The sequence below is a fragment of the Podarcis melisellensis genome (assembly GCF_964234715.1).
Source record: "Podarcis melisellensis genome assembly, chromosome: 2".
Taxonomy (NCBI): Eukaryota; Metazoa; Chordata; class Lepidosauria; order Squamata; family Lacertidae; genus Podarcis; species Podarcis melisellensis.
The window spans coordinates 13,590,891-13,610,975 of NC_138529.1; the positions used below are offsets into that span (position 1 = coordinate 13,590,891).

Sequence of the window (20,085 nt, forward strand, 5' to 3'; positions counted from 1 at the left end):
ACTCCTTCAGATTGCCTTCTGGCTGTCTGCCAAACCTTAATTGACTGTGTGAGTATTTGCACGTACACAGTTTCCCAACAAGAGTTTTACGCGAAAATCCTCTGCTACATTCCTCTCTTGGAGCACGAGTCAGATAAACTTTGGGAATGCCCTCATTTCCAAGAGACGCATTTCTCACTTCCTCTCCCAAGGTTCATCCAGTAATGCCTTTCCTTTTCTCTTCCTGCCATTCCCAGGCCGCTCCACATTGCAGCCCGGAATGGACTGGCCTCTGTTGTTCAGGCTCTGCTAAGCAGAGGTGCCACTGTGCTTGCTGTGGATGAAGAAGGTGCGTATTTTCACACCTGGAAGCCCTTCCGGATGAGCAGGGTCAGATGCTCATGTATATATGTTGGCAAAATCTGTTGAGTCTACATGGGCAGGCTGGTTGGGGGGGGTGTTCATGTTTACACACGTTCTGTATTTTTATTTGAAATGGTGTGAGACCATCTCCTTCCTGTTCCCTTTCCATTCACTCCAGATGTCATGCTCTTAATCTGTTGGCTGGTGGGTTGGTGGTGTTTGTGTGACACAACACAGTGCAGCTGAACCAGGAATGTATGGCTTTTCAATTATTTTTTTAACACTTTCATTGCTGGAGGAAGGTGGCCCTTTAGAATTTGAGCAACCACCAAGTTCCATAGGATTACGCTGATGGCGCTCTAAAAATGGTTATCAAAGCAGGATGATGAAATTTCAGAAGTTTGATGTACAGTGGTACCTTGGTTCTCAAACTTAATCCGTTCTGGAATTCCGTTCCAAAACCAAAGCATTCCAAAACCAAGGTACGTTTTCCCTTAGAAAGTAATGCAAAACGGATTAATCTGTTCCAGACTTTTAAACATGAATTTTGCTATCTAAGGAGACTATTGAACCATAAAATTAAAGCAATAATCAATGTGCTGTACTACAAAATAAATAAGACAGTATTGTAGATGATTAAAAAATTAAATTATTTTTTTCTCTTACTTGCACTGATGATGGTCATTGTTTGGATCAATCAATCAGTAGCTTAACTGGGTTCCACACAGTCACCAAAACAAATTAACCGGAAAAACCTCAGAAACGCAAAACAAATAGCAAAAACAAAAGCGCCAAACTTAATCCGTTCCGGAAGTCTGTTTGACTTCTGAAATGTTTGAAAACCAAGGCGCAGCTTATTATTGGTGCAGGCACCCAAGAAAAAATAGCCGACAGCCGTATCAGACGTTTGGCTTCTGAAAAACGTTCGAAAACCGGAACACTTACTTCTGGGTTTTCGGCGTTTGGGAACCAAGGCGTTTGAGAACCAAGGTACCACTGTATTCCATTGGTCCAAAGAATCCCTTGACACTTGTGCTCTATTGCAGGTGGTTGGTGGGGTAGGAAAAGTGAGCTTCAACCACTGAGGATGCGCAACAACCAGAACGTAACATTTCCTCTCAGGATCTTAGAGAAATGGTGCCCATCTGTAGGGAGTTCCTGTGCTCTGTCTGAATGTATCTCTTAAGCAGGAGTTGTGTATACAAAGGGGGCATGGAAATGTATCCACAGAGTATGATCTCTTGAGTGGGTCAGGTCACGGGCTGAGTTTTACCACTCCTTTTTGCATACATACACGCCGAGAGAGAGAGAGAGGAGTACAGAGAGTTGCTGTGCAGGTGGTGTTCGGATAGCACAAAGAGTAGTTTGCAAGGAGCTTTCACATAGTCTGTGTCCAGCAGATACCAGAGCAGCGATAACACGGCTTACTTGTAGCACTAGTGCAATTACGCCACTTACCGTATTTTTTGCTCTATAAGACTCACTTTTTCCCTCCTAAAAAGAAAGGGGAAATGTGTGTGCGTCTTATGGAGCGAACGCAGGTTGCGCGGGTATCCCAGAAGGCAGAACAGCAAGAGGGATTGCTGCTTTCACTGCGCAGCGATCCCTCTTGCTGTTCTGGCTTCTGAGATTCAGAATATTTTTTTTCTTGTTTTCCTCCTCCAAAAACTAGGTGCGTCTTGTGGTCTGGTGCATCTTATAGAGCGAAAAATATGGTATTTTATGCTGAGGGCCGGGGAGGGGAAGAGCCAGTTTTTATAAAAGGAAACAGCAGCCAGTTCATGATAAAACAACTGGTGTTATGTGCTGAACAGGTTGTCCAACCCTTCTTGGAAAAGATGCTTTGGGGGGGCGGGTTGCCCAAGAATGGGGGGTTATTATTTTTTAGGGGACTGAGTTTGTGTTTCTGTTTTTCAGGCCATACCCCAGCCTTGGCTTGCGCCCCCAACAAGGACGTGGCCGACTGCCTGGCACTTATCCTTTCCACCATGAAGCCTTTTCCACCAAAAGACGCCATCAGCCCTTTCAGCTTCAACCTCCTCAAGAACTGCAGTATTGCTGCCAAGACAGCAGTCTGTAGTGCCCTGCCCAACGGCAACAGCTGCCCCTACACCAAGGATAGGCACAATGCCATCGGCTTAGATGGCTGTTACTCGGAGTAGCTTAAAAACAAACAAACCACGATGGGTGATCTAATATCTTCTATTTATTTAGGAATTCTATAAATATAGGACACTTTAAAGGAGAACAAGACTGGAATGGGCCTTCCAAAATGGCCTAGGTACCAAAAAAGAAAGAGAGGGGCGGGGGTCTTGGCTTCTGCTTCCTATTTAGACCTTTGCTTTCACCACTGGCATCTCTTGCCGTCAAAGTTAACAAAAAGCAATGTGGCTCTCAAAACAAATCCACAGCGGTCCATTTGCAATACCTTAAACAGTTCTGTTTGAGTCTAAATTAGCACAGAAACCTGCCCAAATGCTGTCGCCCTTTGTTTCCGAGGCCACGGCCTTGGTAAGATTTAGGGAACGGCCAGCTGTTTAAATTCCAGTTCCTCTGGCTTGCCGCTTCTGGGAACTGAAGGAAGGGCCAAGCCAAATTAATTTCCTGCGGGGATGCGTGCCGATTAATGAGCACATCACACGACTGGAGGGGCCTGAATTTGAAAAAAAGTTAAAAAAAAAATCAGGCTCTTAAAACAGGGTGTCCTAGCCTTACCATCTGCCCGGCTCCCTCCCGCTTTGTGGTAACTTTCTGTGTGCTGCCTGACTTGATAACGTTAAATTTTGTGGGTCGTGCTGTTCTAGGCAGGGAGCAGAAGCCCTGAACCTCTTAGTTTTATTTGGCATTAGGCGTTTGACAAACGAGGGACCGCCAAGAAGGGCAGCAGCTCCCGGCAAAGTGCCACTATAACTGCTCCTTTCTCTTTTTGTTCGTTTGGTTATTTTTGTTTGTTGTGCTTGCCCCCCCTTTTTTTTGATTCCAGTGAAAACACTTGAATTGAGAACTACTGTACCTGGGACACTATGATACCTTAGGCAGCTCGTACTCCCTCGTATGCAAAATGGGTGCTGTTGCCCAGCTGACGCGGTCCTCTCTGACAAAACTTGCGTATGCGCTGCCAGAATTCATCCCTACCATATCAGGCACTTTAGGGATTTTTCTCTTTTTGGAGACTGGTTTCTGTTTGAGGCAGGCAGGGGGTGGGAAGGGTTACAAAACGTTGGATCCCCAAAGAGAATTTCCTTCACGGTTCTCTTCCCCGCAAACCCCACCCTCGGTGTGTTGCGCAGTGTTTTCCCCGTTTAGACAAGTCAGTGTTGCTTTAAAGAAAAGAGATTATTTATAAAGAAACAAGCATTTATCTTCTTTAAAAATAGCAAAAAAAGAGAGAGAGCTTTCTGCAAGTTTCACCTTTTTTTAAGGAAAACAGCGCACTTCAGAACTGTACAATCCTGCAGTTGTATTTATACCCCCGAATGCCATCCAGAAGGCTTCATTAGGACAATGTGCACATGGGTGTTTGTAGGGATGCCTGTGGGGTTGGTGTATGTGTGCGTAAGCGTGTGTGTTTTTTATTTTAAAAAATATATTTATAAAAATGCAGGTTTTACGCATTTTGAGTGTATGCACTGTTTGGTTTTTTTTCTTTTCATTTTTTTTGTACTGTAAATTGTATCATGTGTAGAAACTAACAACAAAAAATATATATACCATATCACAAGTACGTTCAAAGCCAAAGATTGGGATGTAGCAATCGGCTGAGGGCTGCCAGGGCACACTTTTATTTTTTAAACCAACAATCTTCTTTCCACCTCCTTCCCAGTCCTGCAGTGCTATGCTGGTGCCTATAGAATTACTCCCAAAACATTGCATGTTTGGACCAGTGAGCTTGTTAGGGCTCGTAATTCCCCAACCAGCTTCTCCTTAGGGAATCAGCTAGACTGTTAAGGAGAAAATATGAGCCAGGTATGTGCTTGAACCATCCTGCTTCATGGTTTAAAACGAATTACTGTTTCTTTAACCAAAAACTTAAAACTGAAAGCAGTCTCTTCGTTTCTTTCTTTCTTCTTCTTTTTCATTTGCCGCTGACGTTAGAATAGGCACCAGTGCCATTTCCATGGCCTCCCTCCCTTCCTTCCTTCCTTCCTTCCTTCCTTCCTTCCTTTTTTTATTATTTTAAGCAGAGCTTAATCCTGACGCAAGAAAGGCAAAAACTGAAATCTAAAGTGAGAAAACCCACCCACCCCCCTTTCCCTTTTGGCACTGTTTTTAATATACCAAAGCCAAACTCCTAGAGCCAAATACTGAAGCTGCAACGTTGTCCTTTGGTGAACAGTGCATTTTTAAAAGAGAGGTTCTCCATTTTCTTTTTTTGTTTAATCCCCACCAAATGGACTTTTGTTTTCCCCACAGACCACTGCATATCATCTTGAGTCAGCTCTTCAAGCACCAGCTGCATGTCTCGTTGGTTTGCTGCATACGGATAGGTTGCAAAAATTGGGGGCCTTAAGGTAGCGAGTTCTAGTCTTCTAACGAACCCAGCCATTTCCTTCAACAAAGCCTTCCACAAAGACTAGGGCGCTACTAGCTTAGCTTTTTTCTTTCTTTGATGCCCAAGGAATCGTGAGAGATCTTTTCACCGCAGCTGCTAGATATGAGCGTATTAAGGTTTTAATGCACTTGCCAAAAAGCACAGCAACTGCCTGTTGCAGATTGGCCATTAATTATTATTATTATTATTATTATTTTAGCTGCACTACGGTCGGGTTAGTTTTCTCTGCCCTCAGTTGCTCCAAGTTCTCTACCTTGAAAGAAAGTGTTAACCTTTCTACACCAAAATACCTCATGTTGGAATAGAAGTGAACAAAACTTGAATGAAAGTTTCCCCCCTTTCCTCCCCGTCCCCTACTTTTTCAATACAGGAAGGTCCTTTTCACTACTTTTGTAGAGAGGGAGAGCTGAAAATAACTTTAAACACCTTGTTTACATTGTTCGTTTGTTTTTTTTAGGTACTAGCAACTTGTAACTTCTTCTAAAGGCCTAATTTTGAACTGCCAGGCCATGGCAGGGGTAGGGGAGGGAGGAAGGGAGGGAGGGAGGGAAGTTGTAGGGAATTAAGTCTGAAGCCACACTTTCTTTTATTAAAAAAAGGGCTAAATTTAATCCTCCTTTACAGACCAGAAACATTTCTGGAGGGCCTTGAGGTATTTTCAAGAAACGGGGGCAGTAGGGAGGAAACGTAATGGTTGCGCTGCAATTTGGAAAGACCTAAACCCTCTCCCTCATCCCTTGGATGTGACAGACTACGCTCACAGGTTTATACCAGGCAACAGATACCATTTTCCTGTTAACCCAGGGGAATGCGTATTCCTATTGAGAAAGCACAGCCTGTTCAATTGGGGTTGTTGCTGTGCCTGTTTCCACAGAAAACTCTGGCGGAATTGATTGTGGGGTGTTACAGATGTATAGAGCCCAGGAAATCGGGCTCCTTAGGCAGTAGCATAGTTGCTTGAATATCAGATGTGCCCATCTCAAATTTTAACTGTTTTGAAATGGCAATGTGGGATGTGGAGAGACAGAGGAGCAGACATGAGTATAGGTTTTCAAGAAGCCTTTCAAAATGAGGGAATCTTCTAGCCCTAGTAATACATGGATTGTGCTTGCATTTTATTTTATTTTATCTTATTTTATTAGGATTGTAGAGGGTTGTTAGGCACGTTTTCTTTTATTAGCTGAGGAAAAATGATGAACTGACACTTGATCTTTTTTTATTAAAAAAATTAATAATAATAATAGTACCTAACATGCTGATAATGTGTTCTTTTCCTCACATGTCAACATAAAAGTTCAATATATGACAATCAATGTGATCTCTTTAAGGGCTTCTGTGTTCTTAGTTCTGTAGCATCATGCATTAATATATTTTTTTTTTACGTTCAATTTTGCCCCTGTTCTTTTTTCCTTTTCCTTAAAAAAAAAAAAAGATTAAGAAAATGGAGTGGAAAAATTCCAGCAGCGCATACGTGAATTAAGAATAAATTTTGCGGGGTTTTAATTTTGTTTTTGTAAGAAAGGGAAGGTAGGCATCGGGTGGGTGTCAGCGAAACGTGGCCAGTTCTGTTGCAGAGTTGCCAGTCTTGTTCTCCTTTAATACTGTAACGTGTACATTTTGACAGCACAGCTTGACAATTTTAAGTAATAATCGAAGTGGCTGGTGGTAATAACTTGCATTATTGTGCTAAGATGAGAGTCGGTTTCCCTAGTGCATTGTAAAAGAGGGCTGGAGGCAAACTTCCTTTCCCCCCCTTGCTGTCTCTCTCCCCTTCTCTCCCCCTGCTCCTCCTGCCCAGTATTTTGCAAACACATTTGGCTTAAAAGATGTGCAGTATTTTACACGGGGTTGGGGGAGAGGGGAAGGCGGGATGTTGTTTTCCTGCGCAGAAGGTTCTTGCTGGCTGTTGATTCCCGGTTGCCTCCCTCCTTAGGAATGGCCTCGGTCTTGACCATGCATCTTTCTCCGAACCTCAAAAAGCACCACCTTTCCATTTCCCTTCATTTGTCTCAAAAGCAATCATTGGGCTTCCCTCCTTAAACCCCGCCAATCAAGGAAGTTTCTCTCCAACCACCTTTCTCCAAAGCACTTGCTTTACAAGTAAAATAAGCACTTTTGTTTAAAAAAAAACAACAACCACGAGGGTCTCGTTCCCCCTCTTTATAGCAACCCATAGGAGAAAGGCCAGCAAACAAGGAAGGGGGGACCAGGAGGAGCCTGGTTTCTGTTTTGTTTCGCATGGGGTGGGAGGGCAGTTTTTTTGGTTTTTGTTTTAATTAACTTCATGTCTCTGGAAAATTAATGAACAAAGGGAAGTTGTGTTTAAAAAAAAAACAGCACAAATACATTTCAGTTTGACAAGTGTATTTGCACTGCCATTGTTAGATAAAAGGGCCACCCGCAGGGAGCCCGGCTGAGCCATATAACTATTGACAAACACTGAATGTAAATGTCCTTGTAGAGGGCAAGTACTGGGAAACGATAAATTGATCTTCTATTCCTAAACGGGCACTTGGTTGAATTTGAAATAACTAATCCTGATGAAATGATGCTGTTCTCTTTTGCTTCTTTTTGGTTGTTTGTTCCCCAAATTGCTGGAGATTAGGAGACCTTTCCTTAGTTTAATTCTGAATCGTTTGTAAGCTTCCTTTGCCCCCGAAAAGGTGAGTGGAATCATGGAGTATAGGCACCCCACCCCAAGAGTGCACATTCAGCTCTAAGGTAAGACATGAATTCTGAGTGGACTGGTTACATACGTTCCGGAACATCATATCTCAGTTCGCATCCAAAATCCCTGCATGCAGTCAGTTTTAGTCTTTGTGGTTTTCAAACTGTGTTCCACAGAGCCTGGGGGAACCTTATGAGAAGGTCTGTAACAGCAAAGTGCCTGAGAGGCAGCTTGCTCCCCACGACCGAGCTTCTCCCACATTACTCGGCTACAGCGAAGACTTGAGAAACTTTTAGGGCTAACTCCATTTGTGCAGGACATCACATTGGCCCAGCGGGGTCAGCTGATGCAGAGTGTGAACTTGAGAGTAGACCCAAACCCCAGAATCCCTTGCAATGTGCAGTGGATTGGCAGGGGGCCTCCTTGGCCAGACGCATTGATGTGAATGGGTTGGCATTTTAAACTGCAACTTAAATGTACCATCTTGTACAATCCGTTCAGACTATAAGCCCAACTCGCCTTTGCCTTGAGGTTTCTCCCCCCCCCCCCTTCCAAGTCCAGGAAAAGAAAAGGGGGTGGGCAGGTGGGTGAGAATCTGTGCTGGGAACACAGTTGTGAAAACATTGTTCAGTTGTTTAAAGCATCTTCCCTTGACTTGAATTTTTCAGGATGCTCAATATTGAGCATGCAGCGTTTTAAAAATCAAACGTAGCTTCTGCTCAATTTAATTTCTTGAAAACTGTCCATGTTAGCTGGAAGAAGAAAAAGTGACAGTGGGGATGTGCTTTAAACAAAAAAAATGTTTCCCAGCTTAAGCCAGAAGGACATTAATGGGTATTAGGGATTCCTGTGAACCTTGGAGTGATGATTACATTTGAATCATGAATATTGGGTCAAAAATGAGTCCTTGGTGTTACAAGAGGAAGAAGGTAATCTGGGGGGAGGGCAGGAAATGAATTTTTAAGGACTCTTCAAGGCATCTGTAGCAAGTTCTTGGTGTCTTTTTTCAGTATCCTATGTGTAAATGCTGCACCTATGTATATTATGCACATAAACATTTCTTTTGAATAAGATAGGACAGACCTCATCACCAGTCAGGTATAAACTACTCTTCCTCTTCTGTGTGTCAGAGTTCCAGTTTGTGTGTTTGTGTGTCTGCGTGTGTGCATCTGTGTGTGACAAGCATCTTTTCAAATTCACTTTTGGTGCAAAGACAGAAGGATTTTAAAAAAGAGAGAGAGAGAGAGAGAAATAGCCTTACTTTTAACTCCAATCCTATTAGTTTGACAACTTGAATATAATAAAGCAAAATTGCATGAAAGCCTTTGAAACTAGCCGAGCCTTGTGTGTACGATGGGTGGCAGTAAACTTTTTTCTAAACAAACAAAAAAAATTAGTATGCAATTTCAGCCACGTGTGGCTCTTTCTAAAAGTCCAGCTTTCTTGTTTTCTGTAAAGGATGGCACGGGAGGGTTGAGAATGCCAACTTGTGCCTGCTTTGCCTTCTCAAAACCTTTGGGAGTTGTGGGGTTTCTCCCCTGAATTGATTGGAAGTAAGACCTTTTTAGCGCTCCATGAATAACCTCGAATTGTATTTTCCCTTTTTCATGAGACCAGCATTTCCAGAAGGTGGTGAGACTTTGAAATCCTCTTCAGACATCAACCAGACAGGCAGTGTATAGACACGGACTGTCTCTCTGTGAATTGGAGGTGCTCTCGCTTGTCGCTTCACCACTCCCTTTTAGGGCTCTGTAAGGGCTTGAGGGTGAAAGTGAAAGGCTTTCCTTTCATGCTAATTACACTGGAAGTAGCAAAGACAAGCCATTGACATCTGTGCTCATAAGTTAGTGTTTAATTAGGAGGACCAGCAAACATCACTGCTTGCGATGGCAATAAACTGGAAAAAAGAGGATGACTTTTGCCCAAAGGGCAGATTAAGCCCCCAAGACCAAACATTTTGCAAAGCATCAGGAGATAGCCTTTTAATTCGGGTTACTACTTCTGTTGCATTTTGATGTACTGCCTCAGTTTGTGTGTGGTTTTTTTTTTAAGTTGTCTGACTTGCATAGGTGATTGCTGCATTTTGTATAGAGCAGAGCTACAGATCATACCTCCAATTGGAGATTTTCCATCAGCAGAGTTAGAGACTACCTCAGGAGAAAGCACGAATTGACTTGACCTCTGGAAGCGACTCCTGCATCGTCTCTTGGCTTGGGGTTGTAGATCTGTATGTGTGTTGAGTGTGTTTGTTCATCCACTCCGTGGGAGAATAATACTTTTTTTGCCCAGATCTGTCCTGGCTGCAGTGTGGTAAAACCAACATTGGATCAGTCAGCGTGATCATGCGGGCAATGAAACACAAGTCTGGCTACTTGGTAGATTAGGATTCTGCCAGAGCCCATGTAGCTACGACATCCTTCAAAACACACCTGGCTCCTGCTAAATGAATGAAACCCCTCCAATAGTCCTTCCTTTGATGTAGATATAGTCATATTTCAACCAGGGCAGGGAGGCAGCACTCCCCAAAGTCCATGTTGCAGCCTAGAGAACAAGCCTGTGATACTTGCATTGGGAAGGAAGTCTAGGCTCTCACTTTCTGGGCATTGCCTTAATTCCTGTATTTTGCACTAATGTGTTGTCTGGCCAGTTGGTGGATGTCTTAGGCAAAAGCGGAGGGGAGGGGGGAGAATACAAAAGAATGAACAGTGCGCACTCTGGGTGGGAGGGGGAGAGGCGAAGCGTTGCCAAGTGACCAAAAGGAGAGAGAAAGCCAGCCTTTTCCGTTGTTTGCATGCAGCAGAGCCCAGGCAGCCTGGTGCCCAAATTCAGGTGGCAGGTGGCGAGGAGGTCCCTGTCTGTTCTTGTGTACTGAAGACACACTGCTTGCAGTCACGGCACACCTTTGAGAAGGCTGCTGCGGATAGGCTAGGGGGTATGAAATGGAATGGAAGGCCTTTTTGCACTGACATACAGATGATCAAAGAACTAGCTTTCCAAAAGGAGGAAACCAGAAAACGCCACCCCTCATTAACTGGAAAGGAGAGGAAACCTTTGCAGACCGAAAAGCAAATAGGGCATTATGGCAACCAGAGTGCTAACGGTCTACTGTGTAGTATTTTTGAAAGGCATTTTTCATTGGTCCGCTTGAAGGTACGTACCCAAAATGGCTGCTTGTGTTTGCATTTGTGTCTTGAACATGGTTAACTGCCAAAAGGTTCCTGTTACGGACTGGATGAGCTTCAGTTGGCCCAGGCGCTGTACATACCTACTGCATGTTGACCCTTGTGCAGATGACTGAGGGAAACGCAGCCAAATGTGTTCTCCTGGCATGTCCCCCGATTGCTTTCTCTTTCTCTTTCCCCCTTCCCCTTCTTCTGGGTGTTCCCCTTTTGACACCCCCGCCGGCTTCTGATCCTTTAGCTGTTTGGGGATGTTGCCGGGAAGGTTGTTTTAAATAAGAAACGGACATGGTGTCGAAATGTTAATAACTTTAAATAAATAAATCATTCCAGAAGCTTTAGACCTCTAGCACGTAACTTGTGTTTACATTCAAGAAGCACGTTGCAAGATGATAAAACAAATTAGACCAATTGCTCTTCCATCTTCCTGCGGTGGAAAAGCTCACAATCCACTAGGAGCCCTTTTCTAAGGATCAATGGGCAGGTGCGTTCTTATCAGAAGGCCTTATGCTCAGAAATTGGGCACGTATTACCCAGCATTCCCTCACCCATCCTGCCTCACACCTGAATCCAGGTGCATCTCTTTCTCTAGCTCTGGGCCTAAAGAAGTTTGGCCTTTCTCCTTCCCCTTGATCGATGATCTCTTGCTTTTTTATTTTCTTCCCTCTCATAAAGGAATATTTAACAGGGTGGGGGATTAGGGTTTATCTTGAAGACACAAACACACACAGAGTTCTGCATCTTGTATGCAAGCTCGCTTCCTAAACTGAGCTCCCCTTAGATGTAAAGCCTTAGGAAGTGCATATGATTTAAGTCAACGTAACAATCTGAGTATATTGCATCTCGGGTGTAGTGAAGAAATACAAATTATTATCTGGCCTCTTATGTCCCAATCTAGCCATCTCCTCTGTTCCCACAACTTGTATAACTGTTCCTTCCTCTTAATGCATTTAGTTTGAAGCACCTTCCTCTTCCATCTCAATGATGTTGAATAGTAAGGCTTGATTCCACCGTTTCTGGACACTGTGCCAGTGCTTGACTTGCCTTCATCACAACAGAATTGTTTAGTTCCTTGTCATGCTTAGGGGACTACGGCTAATAGATGCAGCGGTTTTTGCATGTGGATTTAAATAACATTGCAATCTAGAGTGCCTGCAGATTTTCCTTTCTGCAGTTTTGATGGAAACCAAAGGTTCAGTCAGTCTTTGCGCAGCCAGCAGAAAGGGTATGCTATATGCTTTGTACTTGCCCATTCGTGTCCTCGTGCTGGTTTATTGTCTCGGAGCTCTTATCCCAAGGCAGCCCACTTCCTTTCTTTAGTACCTGGGAAACCTCCTTGCATGCAGACCCCCATTTCCCACATTTCGGAAATAAAAAAGGAACTTTACACAGAAAGTGTTCTTGCTTCTGCATTTGCTAAGGTTCTGTGCATCTGTTTAATGTGTTGTGCATTAATTGTTTAATCCCTCCCCACCCACCTGTTACCCTCAGTGACTTGATGTCATGAGTGTGTGTTGTACAGATTGAGAATTTTAAAAATTGCACTAAATATAGCTTTGTGTCAGTTTCTGACCTTTCCTTTGTATAGTCTTTATCCTCCTTTTTTCAAACCAAAAACTCTTCTGTTCCTGGAGGATGATACTAGTGGATCTGTTCTTTCTTTGTCCTTAGTTTAATAGCCTCCTCTTTTCTCACTCAGTTAAGGGGTACCATGCTTGATTTTCTATGGTTGCAAAACATCTAATTCCTTTCATAACTTTCTCCATTACAAAAAGATCTGTTTGCAATTAATTAATACTTTGCTAAGCTAGTATCTCAGTCTTAGTGGCATCCATTTGCAATTCCAATATTTGCAGGCGACTTAAAATATATGTGTAAAACTTGAGAGCAACAGTGTAATTGGACAAACTCTCATTGTTTCCACTTGGAGGGTAGGAGCTAACACTGGGCAAATAATGGATAGGGTAGAGCTTCTCTACATATGCATGTTGTGGTCCTTCTATTCAAATGGTGGCTTTTCAAATGGGAACAGGAAATGATCGCTGTTTCCTGAGCTCTTTAATTGGGCGTAACAAGAGAAGCAAAGGCCAGCTTCTTTCATCAACAATTCCCAGCTTAACTGGTTCAGCCTTGTTGTGAAGGACTGGAAGGAATTTGAGATTGTAATGGTTGCTTCTGGGCCATGATGTTCCATTCTGACGTATTTTCTTGATGCCGTGGGAGGCCCAGTGGACTCTTTCTGTTCTGCTCTTGCCCACTGTATTTGGTTACTTGCTCAAGGCTGGTTGTGAGGGAGAGATTTCCGTTTTCAGAGTGCACATGGTCCTCCTTCCTGCGTATCTTTGGCACAATTCCGCTGGCCATGGTAATTAAGCACAAACAGAAGTTTTTCCACAACAGGGTCGCTAGCATAAGAACCTGGCAGTAACTCCGGGTCAGAGCCCAGCTGGCTAACTTGCAGCGAATTTGCCTTCTTGCCATCTCCGCACACACATTCCTTCTCACCGGTACCATCCGCAAGAATTCATTAAATCCTTTGAGGCCTCGGGTGCAACGTTGATGCACATAAGAAAGGAATATATGCTGTGATGATCTGGTGGGAGTTGGTTGATGCAGGGATGCAGCCGTCATCGGGGAGCAGCTTATACGACTTTTCACTGTTCCTTAAGTTAGTAGAGCCCAGCAAAAGATACCATTTGGAGCTCAAGTTATTGGGAGAGAACCAGGTTGCCTTGGCTCACACAGTCACTTGTCTTCCAGACTGGGGAAAGACTGTCCCAGGTTTTAAAATCTGCAAAATGTGAAGTAGAGCATTTCCAAACCTCTTTTTTTTTTGCCGGGGGGGGGGGGACTGTCAAAATCAGGGTGATCCGGAAAACAGGATGAATGAGTTTCTGCACTATATGTTGCATGGAAATAATATGTTGCACCAACGAGACGCTGCTGTAGTTTAATTGTCTTTGGACATGTGATCCAGTGCCCTTCATATTTCTGTCTTTGATAGTCTTGCTTTGCAACTGGGATTGGGACTCCATTTTGACAATCTTGACACAGAGCTTAGCAGGTAAACAATATCTATTTGCCTTGGTTGCATAAACACCTCTGATGAACTGCATTTGTTGCTTAGGTTTCTTGAGGTGGAGCTGTGGTCTTTTAATTTGGGGGGGGTGCGTGTGTGTGTTATCGTTAGCGTTCCTGTTGCATGTTGTGTTTTGAATTGCTTGGCCATGCTGCGTCTGCAACTGAAGCCACAAATTGTTGAGCTGGAGCGTGTGGCGGCGATTCTTTTGAAGACCAGCAGGAGCTGCTTTCGTTACGTTCTGTTCATTGCTCGGAGAGCGTCCATGCTGTTGTTTTGCTGGGTGTGTGCTTGTCTTATAGCAATACTCGTTGGCTCTGATCCTGCGGGCACTTCAAAAACTACCTGTGCTTCAAAACAAATTTCTTCCTTGGGAGCAGCAATAAAGGGGTGGGATAGGGTTGGGTGAGGGAAATCAGTTACTGTGTTGAGGGTTTGTAGCCTGTTGTATAGCTTGCACTCTTGAATGTGTTTAGTGGGGGGGGGGGGCTTAGCTGTAAACGGAAGGATTTTGAAGGATGGTGGTCAGACCGACATGAGCACTAATTTCACTCCCAGTCAGGGTTTCGTTCTTGGAAGCCCCGGTTATTCACTTATTCTTTGCATCTTTGACCTTGTCCATTCTTCCAGTTGTGTTCCCCCTCTTAACAGTTGCCTCCATCCCCCTCCAAAAAGATTACTTTGCACTTGGACACACAGATGGTGTGTGTCACTCAAGGGGCACTCTAATTGTGTGTTTGTATTTGTGTGAGGTAGGTACAGCCAGTACGTTGTGGTGGTCTTCGTAGTAATGGGTGACTTAAGTGGAGTATGTTTGCATGAGCCTCTTCATTGTGCTTCTGGTCCTTGCTCCACCTTTTCTCCCCAGTGGCAAGGCGTGCATCTGAGCGGGGGAGAGGGTTAGGGGTATAGAACACTCTTGCCCTTTGGCTGCAGCTTCCAAGGGCCCATAAGGTCCCAAAGGGAAAGTCGGTATAATTTTCACCTACAGTGGAGGGAAGGCAGCACAGTATTCTTTCTGCTTGACCTGTAACTGCTGCTTGCCAGAGGAAGCCTCTTGTGGAGTGGGATGAATTTTCTAATGCTTGTCGTTCCTGTCAAATCCTAAAGGTGTTCAGAGAAGAATATATATTTCAGTTCAGCATTCTGTTAGGTTAATCTCTGTATTTGGGGTGAGGTTTTGATTCTCTATCAGCACCCTCCACAGCCTTTTCTTTAACCGCATTCAGGGCCAGTTACTTTCCCCTTTATTTAAAAGACTTGAGCATTGCTTTTGCTGCTGTGCCTGTTCTTCAGGGAGCTTGCCGTGGGGGAGAAAGGTACCACTTCAGAAGTCTTCTGCCAGGCTTCCTTTCAGTTTCAGTTTCCTTTATCGTATTCAGCTGACATCTGAACACACCCTGGCGTCCCAAGCTTGCAAAGGCCACTTGGCTGAGCACTACAGTAAAACTGATATTGGGCTGTGATATTCCACATTTTCCCTCTTTCTTCCTTTCCGTGCCCCCTCTCCCCGTTAAAGTGCTCCCCTTTCTGGGCCACAGGCATAGGGATTTTGAGATACAAGGGGACCAGCAATTTAGCAGAACCTGTGTGAAAGAGTGGACTTGGTGAAGAGTCGTGGAACTCGCCAGTTCTCCTCCTTACGTTGTCTGCCCTAGGTGTGAGCACTTTACTCTGTGTGCGTGTTGTGTTCAGTAAAATGAGTTGCAGGTGTTCTAGGACCAGAGGCAGATTACAGTTACCCTTTTCCCCCCCAATTCTGTCCCCTTCTCTCACACACAAGCCCAGTGGTCAGTTTGCCACCACCCCTGAGATATGTCGCTTAGAAGGGAGCAATCCCTGTGGCAAGTACAATGTCTGCACTGCCTCTCGGAAGAATCCCAGGAAGTAGAACGCTGTACTCTCCCTCCCTCTCTCTTGTGTTAGAGCCCTGCTGGCCAGCTGACCTTGCTGTGACTCTACCACCTCAAATACCTGCCCAGACGCGCCTTTAGTTCTTTGATTTTATTTTGCCGGGCCAGTGGCCAAACGTGTATTTATATTTAGGGTTGCCCCACCAAGCGCAGAGGAGCTCTGCAATAACTATCATATTTAGAATGCCTTGCTTAGGAAGGGGCATGTCTTGATGTGAGATTCTGTCACCTTTTCAGACATTAATTTAGAGGGGACGAGGGGGAGAGCAGGTGGTCTTACCTACCTCTTGCAATAAGAATAATAACAAAAAAAGGAGCAGGCTTGGGCACTGTAAAAGCCTTCCTTGCTCTTCATCTTAAAACACTAAGGGCAGACATGGGAATCCATGCAAGGAAAAAGAAAGCTGTATAGGGCAAGAGAGTTGCACTGGAAAATACATTCCTTGCTCTGTATTTGGTCTGTTTCCTCCTCCTGTGATAACTTCAGCAAGCGTAAATTTGGGTGGGGGATAGAAGAAGCGAGGTCACAAATCAACATCTCACACTTAAAAGATCTCCTTTGTTTCCTGTTCAATAAGTTTGGGGTCGGGTGGGGAAGAAGAGTACTTGTGATTTCTCCTACAGAGCACTAAACCTACAACCCTGCTGATCAAAACCAGCATGCAGCCATGTTTACCTCCTTTGAGGCAGGGGCCTTAATTGGGAGTTATTTGGGTAAGGAGGACTCTTTTAAAAAAAATAAAAGGTATGCCTTTGTTTTTATTTAGGCAAGCTTGAAAGGGTGGACGGGGGAGCGTTGCTTTTTGCAGAATGGCTGCGGGGAGTGCAAATGGAAGTGCTGCGTACAAAACACTCCCCCACTCCAAACACACCCCAAAAAGCAAACACCCACCCCCAACCTATTGGCCTATTGATCCACAGTTGTTGGCAGCGAGGCTTAACTTTGCACCGTGGTCTTGTTAGTAGTGGAGAACTTGGACCAATGTTTAGAAGAGACTAAAAAGGGGTGGGGGGTAGAAAAGACACGTTCAGATCAGCTCACAGGCCTACCTTCCTGCTTGCAGGTACACGATCTTCCTTCAAACTGGTTTAAAGCACAAAGAGATAAACTCGAAACAAAACGCTCACGCAGCAGGTGTCTTGTGGGGTGGGAACTTCCAAGGCAAATACCACACACACACAAAAACCAGTGGTCAGTTCCAGCCTCCATGCAGCAGAGGGTCCCCCCCACCCATGTGTTCCGATGTGCAATCAAAGTGTGAATCTTTTTCTACATCCCACCTTATATATATAGCCCAGAGGCTGCAGCCGCTTCTGTTTGGCCCCTCACCTTTCCACCTTTCTCAGTGGTTCCGTTACCTCCCCTCGCCCCCCCCCCCGTTACTCCTCAGTTGGGGGGGGGGTGTTTCTTGACAAAATGAAGCACTTGCCTGTGTGTCAAAAAAAAGGATAAACCTACGTTCGGTTCCTAGAAGGAAATGCAGACTTGTCAAACCCGCCACCGACAATTTCCTCCCGCCTGGTTGTTCCATGAAGTAAATAAATTATATTCGAACTTCTATATAAGTATATATTGGAGACCAATAAAGAAAACGAGAGCTACCGCAAGCCATCCACCCCACCCCCCTTGTCCACACACACCCCTTGCGCAGTGTGAAAGCCACCTTTGTATAAGCCCCTCTGATGTGAACCCAAGTGACTGGTTACCTTTTTTTTTGTCTCTGATGTTACAATATGCATTTTCAGAATTTCTGCATCACCTTTTTGGGGTTAGGGCAAGGGAGGGAGGGGGGTCAACCAGGAATTAAGTAAATTAAAATAAATAAAAAAACAAAGGCATTCAGACTTGATCTATTTTCTACAATGTATGCTGCGACCAGGTCCTGTTATTCATATTGTGGCTTTGAATCAATTATGTTTATTAAAATGCTGTTGCTTCTATCTGCCTCTGTCTTCGTTTTTCCCCCCCACCTTGTCTCCAGATATTTGCTGGGGGTGGGTGGGTAAGGATAATGGAAATACTGGGGGGGGAAGGGGGGGAAATTTGATCCCACACCTGCGTTTTATATCCTAATTGTATAATGCGGCTCAAATGGCTGCTTTCAAATCATTTTGAAGAGAAGAGGAGGTTTATGGGGTGATATGATAGCCATGTTCAAATATATAAAAGGATGTCACATAGAGGAGGGAGAAAGGTTGTTTTCTGCTGCTCCAGAGAAGCGGACACGGAGCAATGGATCCAAACTACAAGAAAGAAGATTCCACCTAAACATTAGGAAGAACTTCCTGACAGTAAGAGCTGTTCGACAGTGGAATTTGCTGCCAAGGAGTGTGGTGGAGTCTCCTTCTTTGGAGGTCTTTAAGCAGAGGCTTGACAACCATATGTCACGAGTGCTCTGATGGTGTTTCCTGCTTGGCAGGGGGTTGGACTCGATGGCCCTTGTGGTCTCTTCCAACTCTATGATTCTATGATTTACCTGTCTTTATTGCCCACGAAACACACCTCCTCCAGCCAGGGAAAGGCACTCTTGATCTTGGTTTGCTTAGGCCAAGGAGGTGTTGCCACTGCCCATTTCTGCTTTATAAAACACTGGGCCCTTGAAGTCCAGAAAGATACAGGTGAAACTCGAAAAATTAGAGCATCGTTGAAAAGTTCATTTATTTCAGTAATTCAACTTAAAAGGTGAAACTAATATAAGAGATAGACTCATGACATGCAAAGCGAGATATGTCAAGCCTTTATTTGTTATAATTGTGATGATTATGGCATACAGCTGATGAAAACCCAAATTAACAATCTCAGAAAATTAGATTATTGTGAAAAGGTGCAGTAGCTATTCAATCCATAACACTTGCAGTGGGTTCCTGAGCCTTTAAATGGTCTCTCAATTCTAATTTTTCGAGTTTCACCTGTACTTAAAGTAACTCCTTTTTAAGGATGGGAGCCTGAGGTATCTGGATCATTGCATGAACAGAAGGACATAAGAAGACGAGAAGAACCCCGATGGAGCAGGCCTGTGCCTCCATATAGTCCAGCATCCTGTTTTTGCAGCGGCCAGCTAGATGCCTATGGGAAACATACAAATATGACCTCTTCCTTCAGTTTTCCAGCAATGTATTCGGAAGCATGCTGCCTCCAACCAGAGAAGCTGCACAATGGAACGTTCCCCTGGAACAGAATTGGAGGCAGTTTGCTTAGCACGTTTGGGGACAAGGGCAAAGTGCTATATCCTTGCCAGGTCTCGCCCCATGATTTAGTTTCGATTTAGTTTTAATTCAACCTGGTGAAGGGCAGGTTGTAAATCTAACAAAACGAGAACTGTTAATAATAGTTGGGAGTCAATGTTTCGTTTTTAATCTCTTGGGCCATCTGTGGTGGTACCTCGGGTTACATACGCTTCAGGTTACAGACTCCGCTAACCCAGAAATAGTACCTCGGTTTAAGAACTTTGCTTCAGGATGAGAACAGAAATCGTGCTCTGGCGGCGCAGCAGCAGCAGGAGGCCCCATTTGCTAAACTGGTGCTTCAGGTTAAGAACAGTTTCTGGTTAAGAACAGACCTCCAGATCGAATGAAGTACTTAACCCAAGGTATCACTGTATTGGATATTCTGCTTAAGTCATGTACCAATATCAAACTTGGATGAACAAAGACACTGGGATGCCCCTAAAGTTAAGTGTGAAACTGACCCACTAACGTTTTCCTCTTTTCTGAGCTGCCTTTAAGGCCATCCTCCATTTCAGCTACTTGCCCTCCACGGAAACAGGAGAGACCGCTTTCCCTCTTTTCCCAGAGCAAATAGCCCTTATTGTGCAACTCCATCTTAACACATTGTGAGCTTCCTTTTCTTTCCTACACTCCCAGTGTGAAAAGCAACAGGTGGACTTTGAAGGCTCTCTTTCTCCTTGCTCACCTAAGTTGTCCTGTGCAGATACCGGGGTGGGGAACAGTTCAGGTGTGCAAGGTTGTGTGTGGGGAACCGGGAACCTGTTTGCTGTTGAATGGAAATAAGAGACCAGTGCCCAGGCCACTGTTGGCGGCATATATGGCCTTGATTCTCAGTGGCTGCTGAGATAGGAGGCACAGTGCTGAGATTCCCTACCAGTCCTGTAATTCTGTAAAGGGACCCCTGACCATTAGGTCCAGTCATTGCCGACTCTGGGGTTGCGGTGCTCATCTCGCTTTATTGGCCGAGGGAGCCAGCATACAGCTTCCGGGTCATGTGGCCAGCATGACTAAGCCGCTTCTGGCGAACCAGAGCAGCGCATGAAAACGCTGTTTACCTTCCCACCGGAGTGGTACCTATTTATTTACTTGCACTTTGACGTGGTTTCGAACTGCTAGGTTGGCAG

The 20,085-nt window shown here is 44.5% G+C and overlaps 1 protein-coding gene across 2 annotated transcripts in view; it reads left to right on the forward strand.

The window, feature by feature from the left end:
* The window catches only part of ANKRD52 (ankyrin repeat domain 52), a 51,110-nt gene extending 47,177 nt beyond the window's left edge, over positions 1–3,933 (forward strand). Inside the window, exons 27-29 of one of the 2 annotated variants that reach the window (XM_081898539.1) lie at positions 237–328; positions 521–597; positions 2,260–2,396. In XM_081898539.1, coding sequence (XP_081754665.1) covers positions 237–328; positions 521–588 — 160 coding nt within the window. In that variant the 3' untranslated portion in view covers positions 589–597; positions 2,260–2,396. Of the gene's footprint in view, positions 1–236; positions 329–520; positions 598–2,259 lie in introns of both variants that reach the window. The other variant, XM_081898538.1, reaches the window with a different exon arrangement.
* The last annotated feature ends 16,152 nt before the right edge of the window (positions 3,934–20,085 follow it).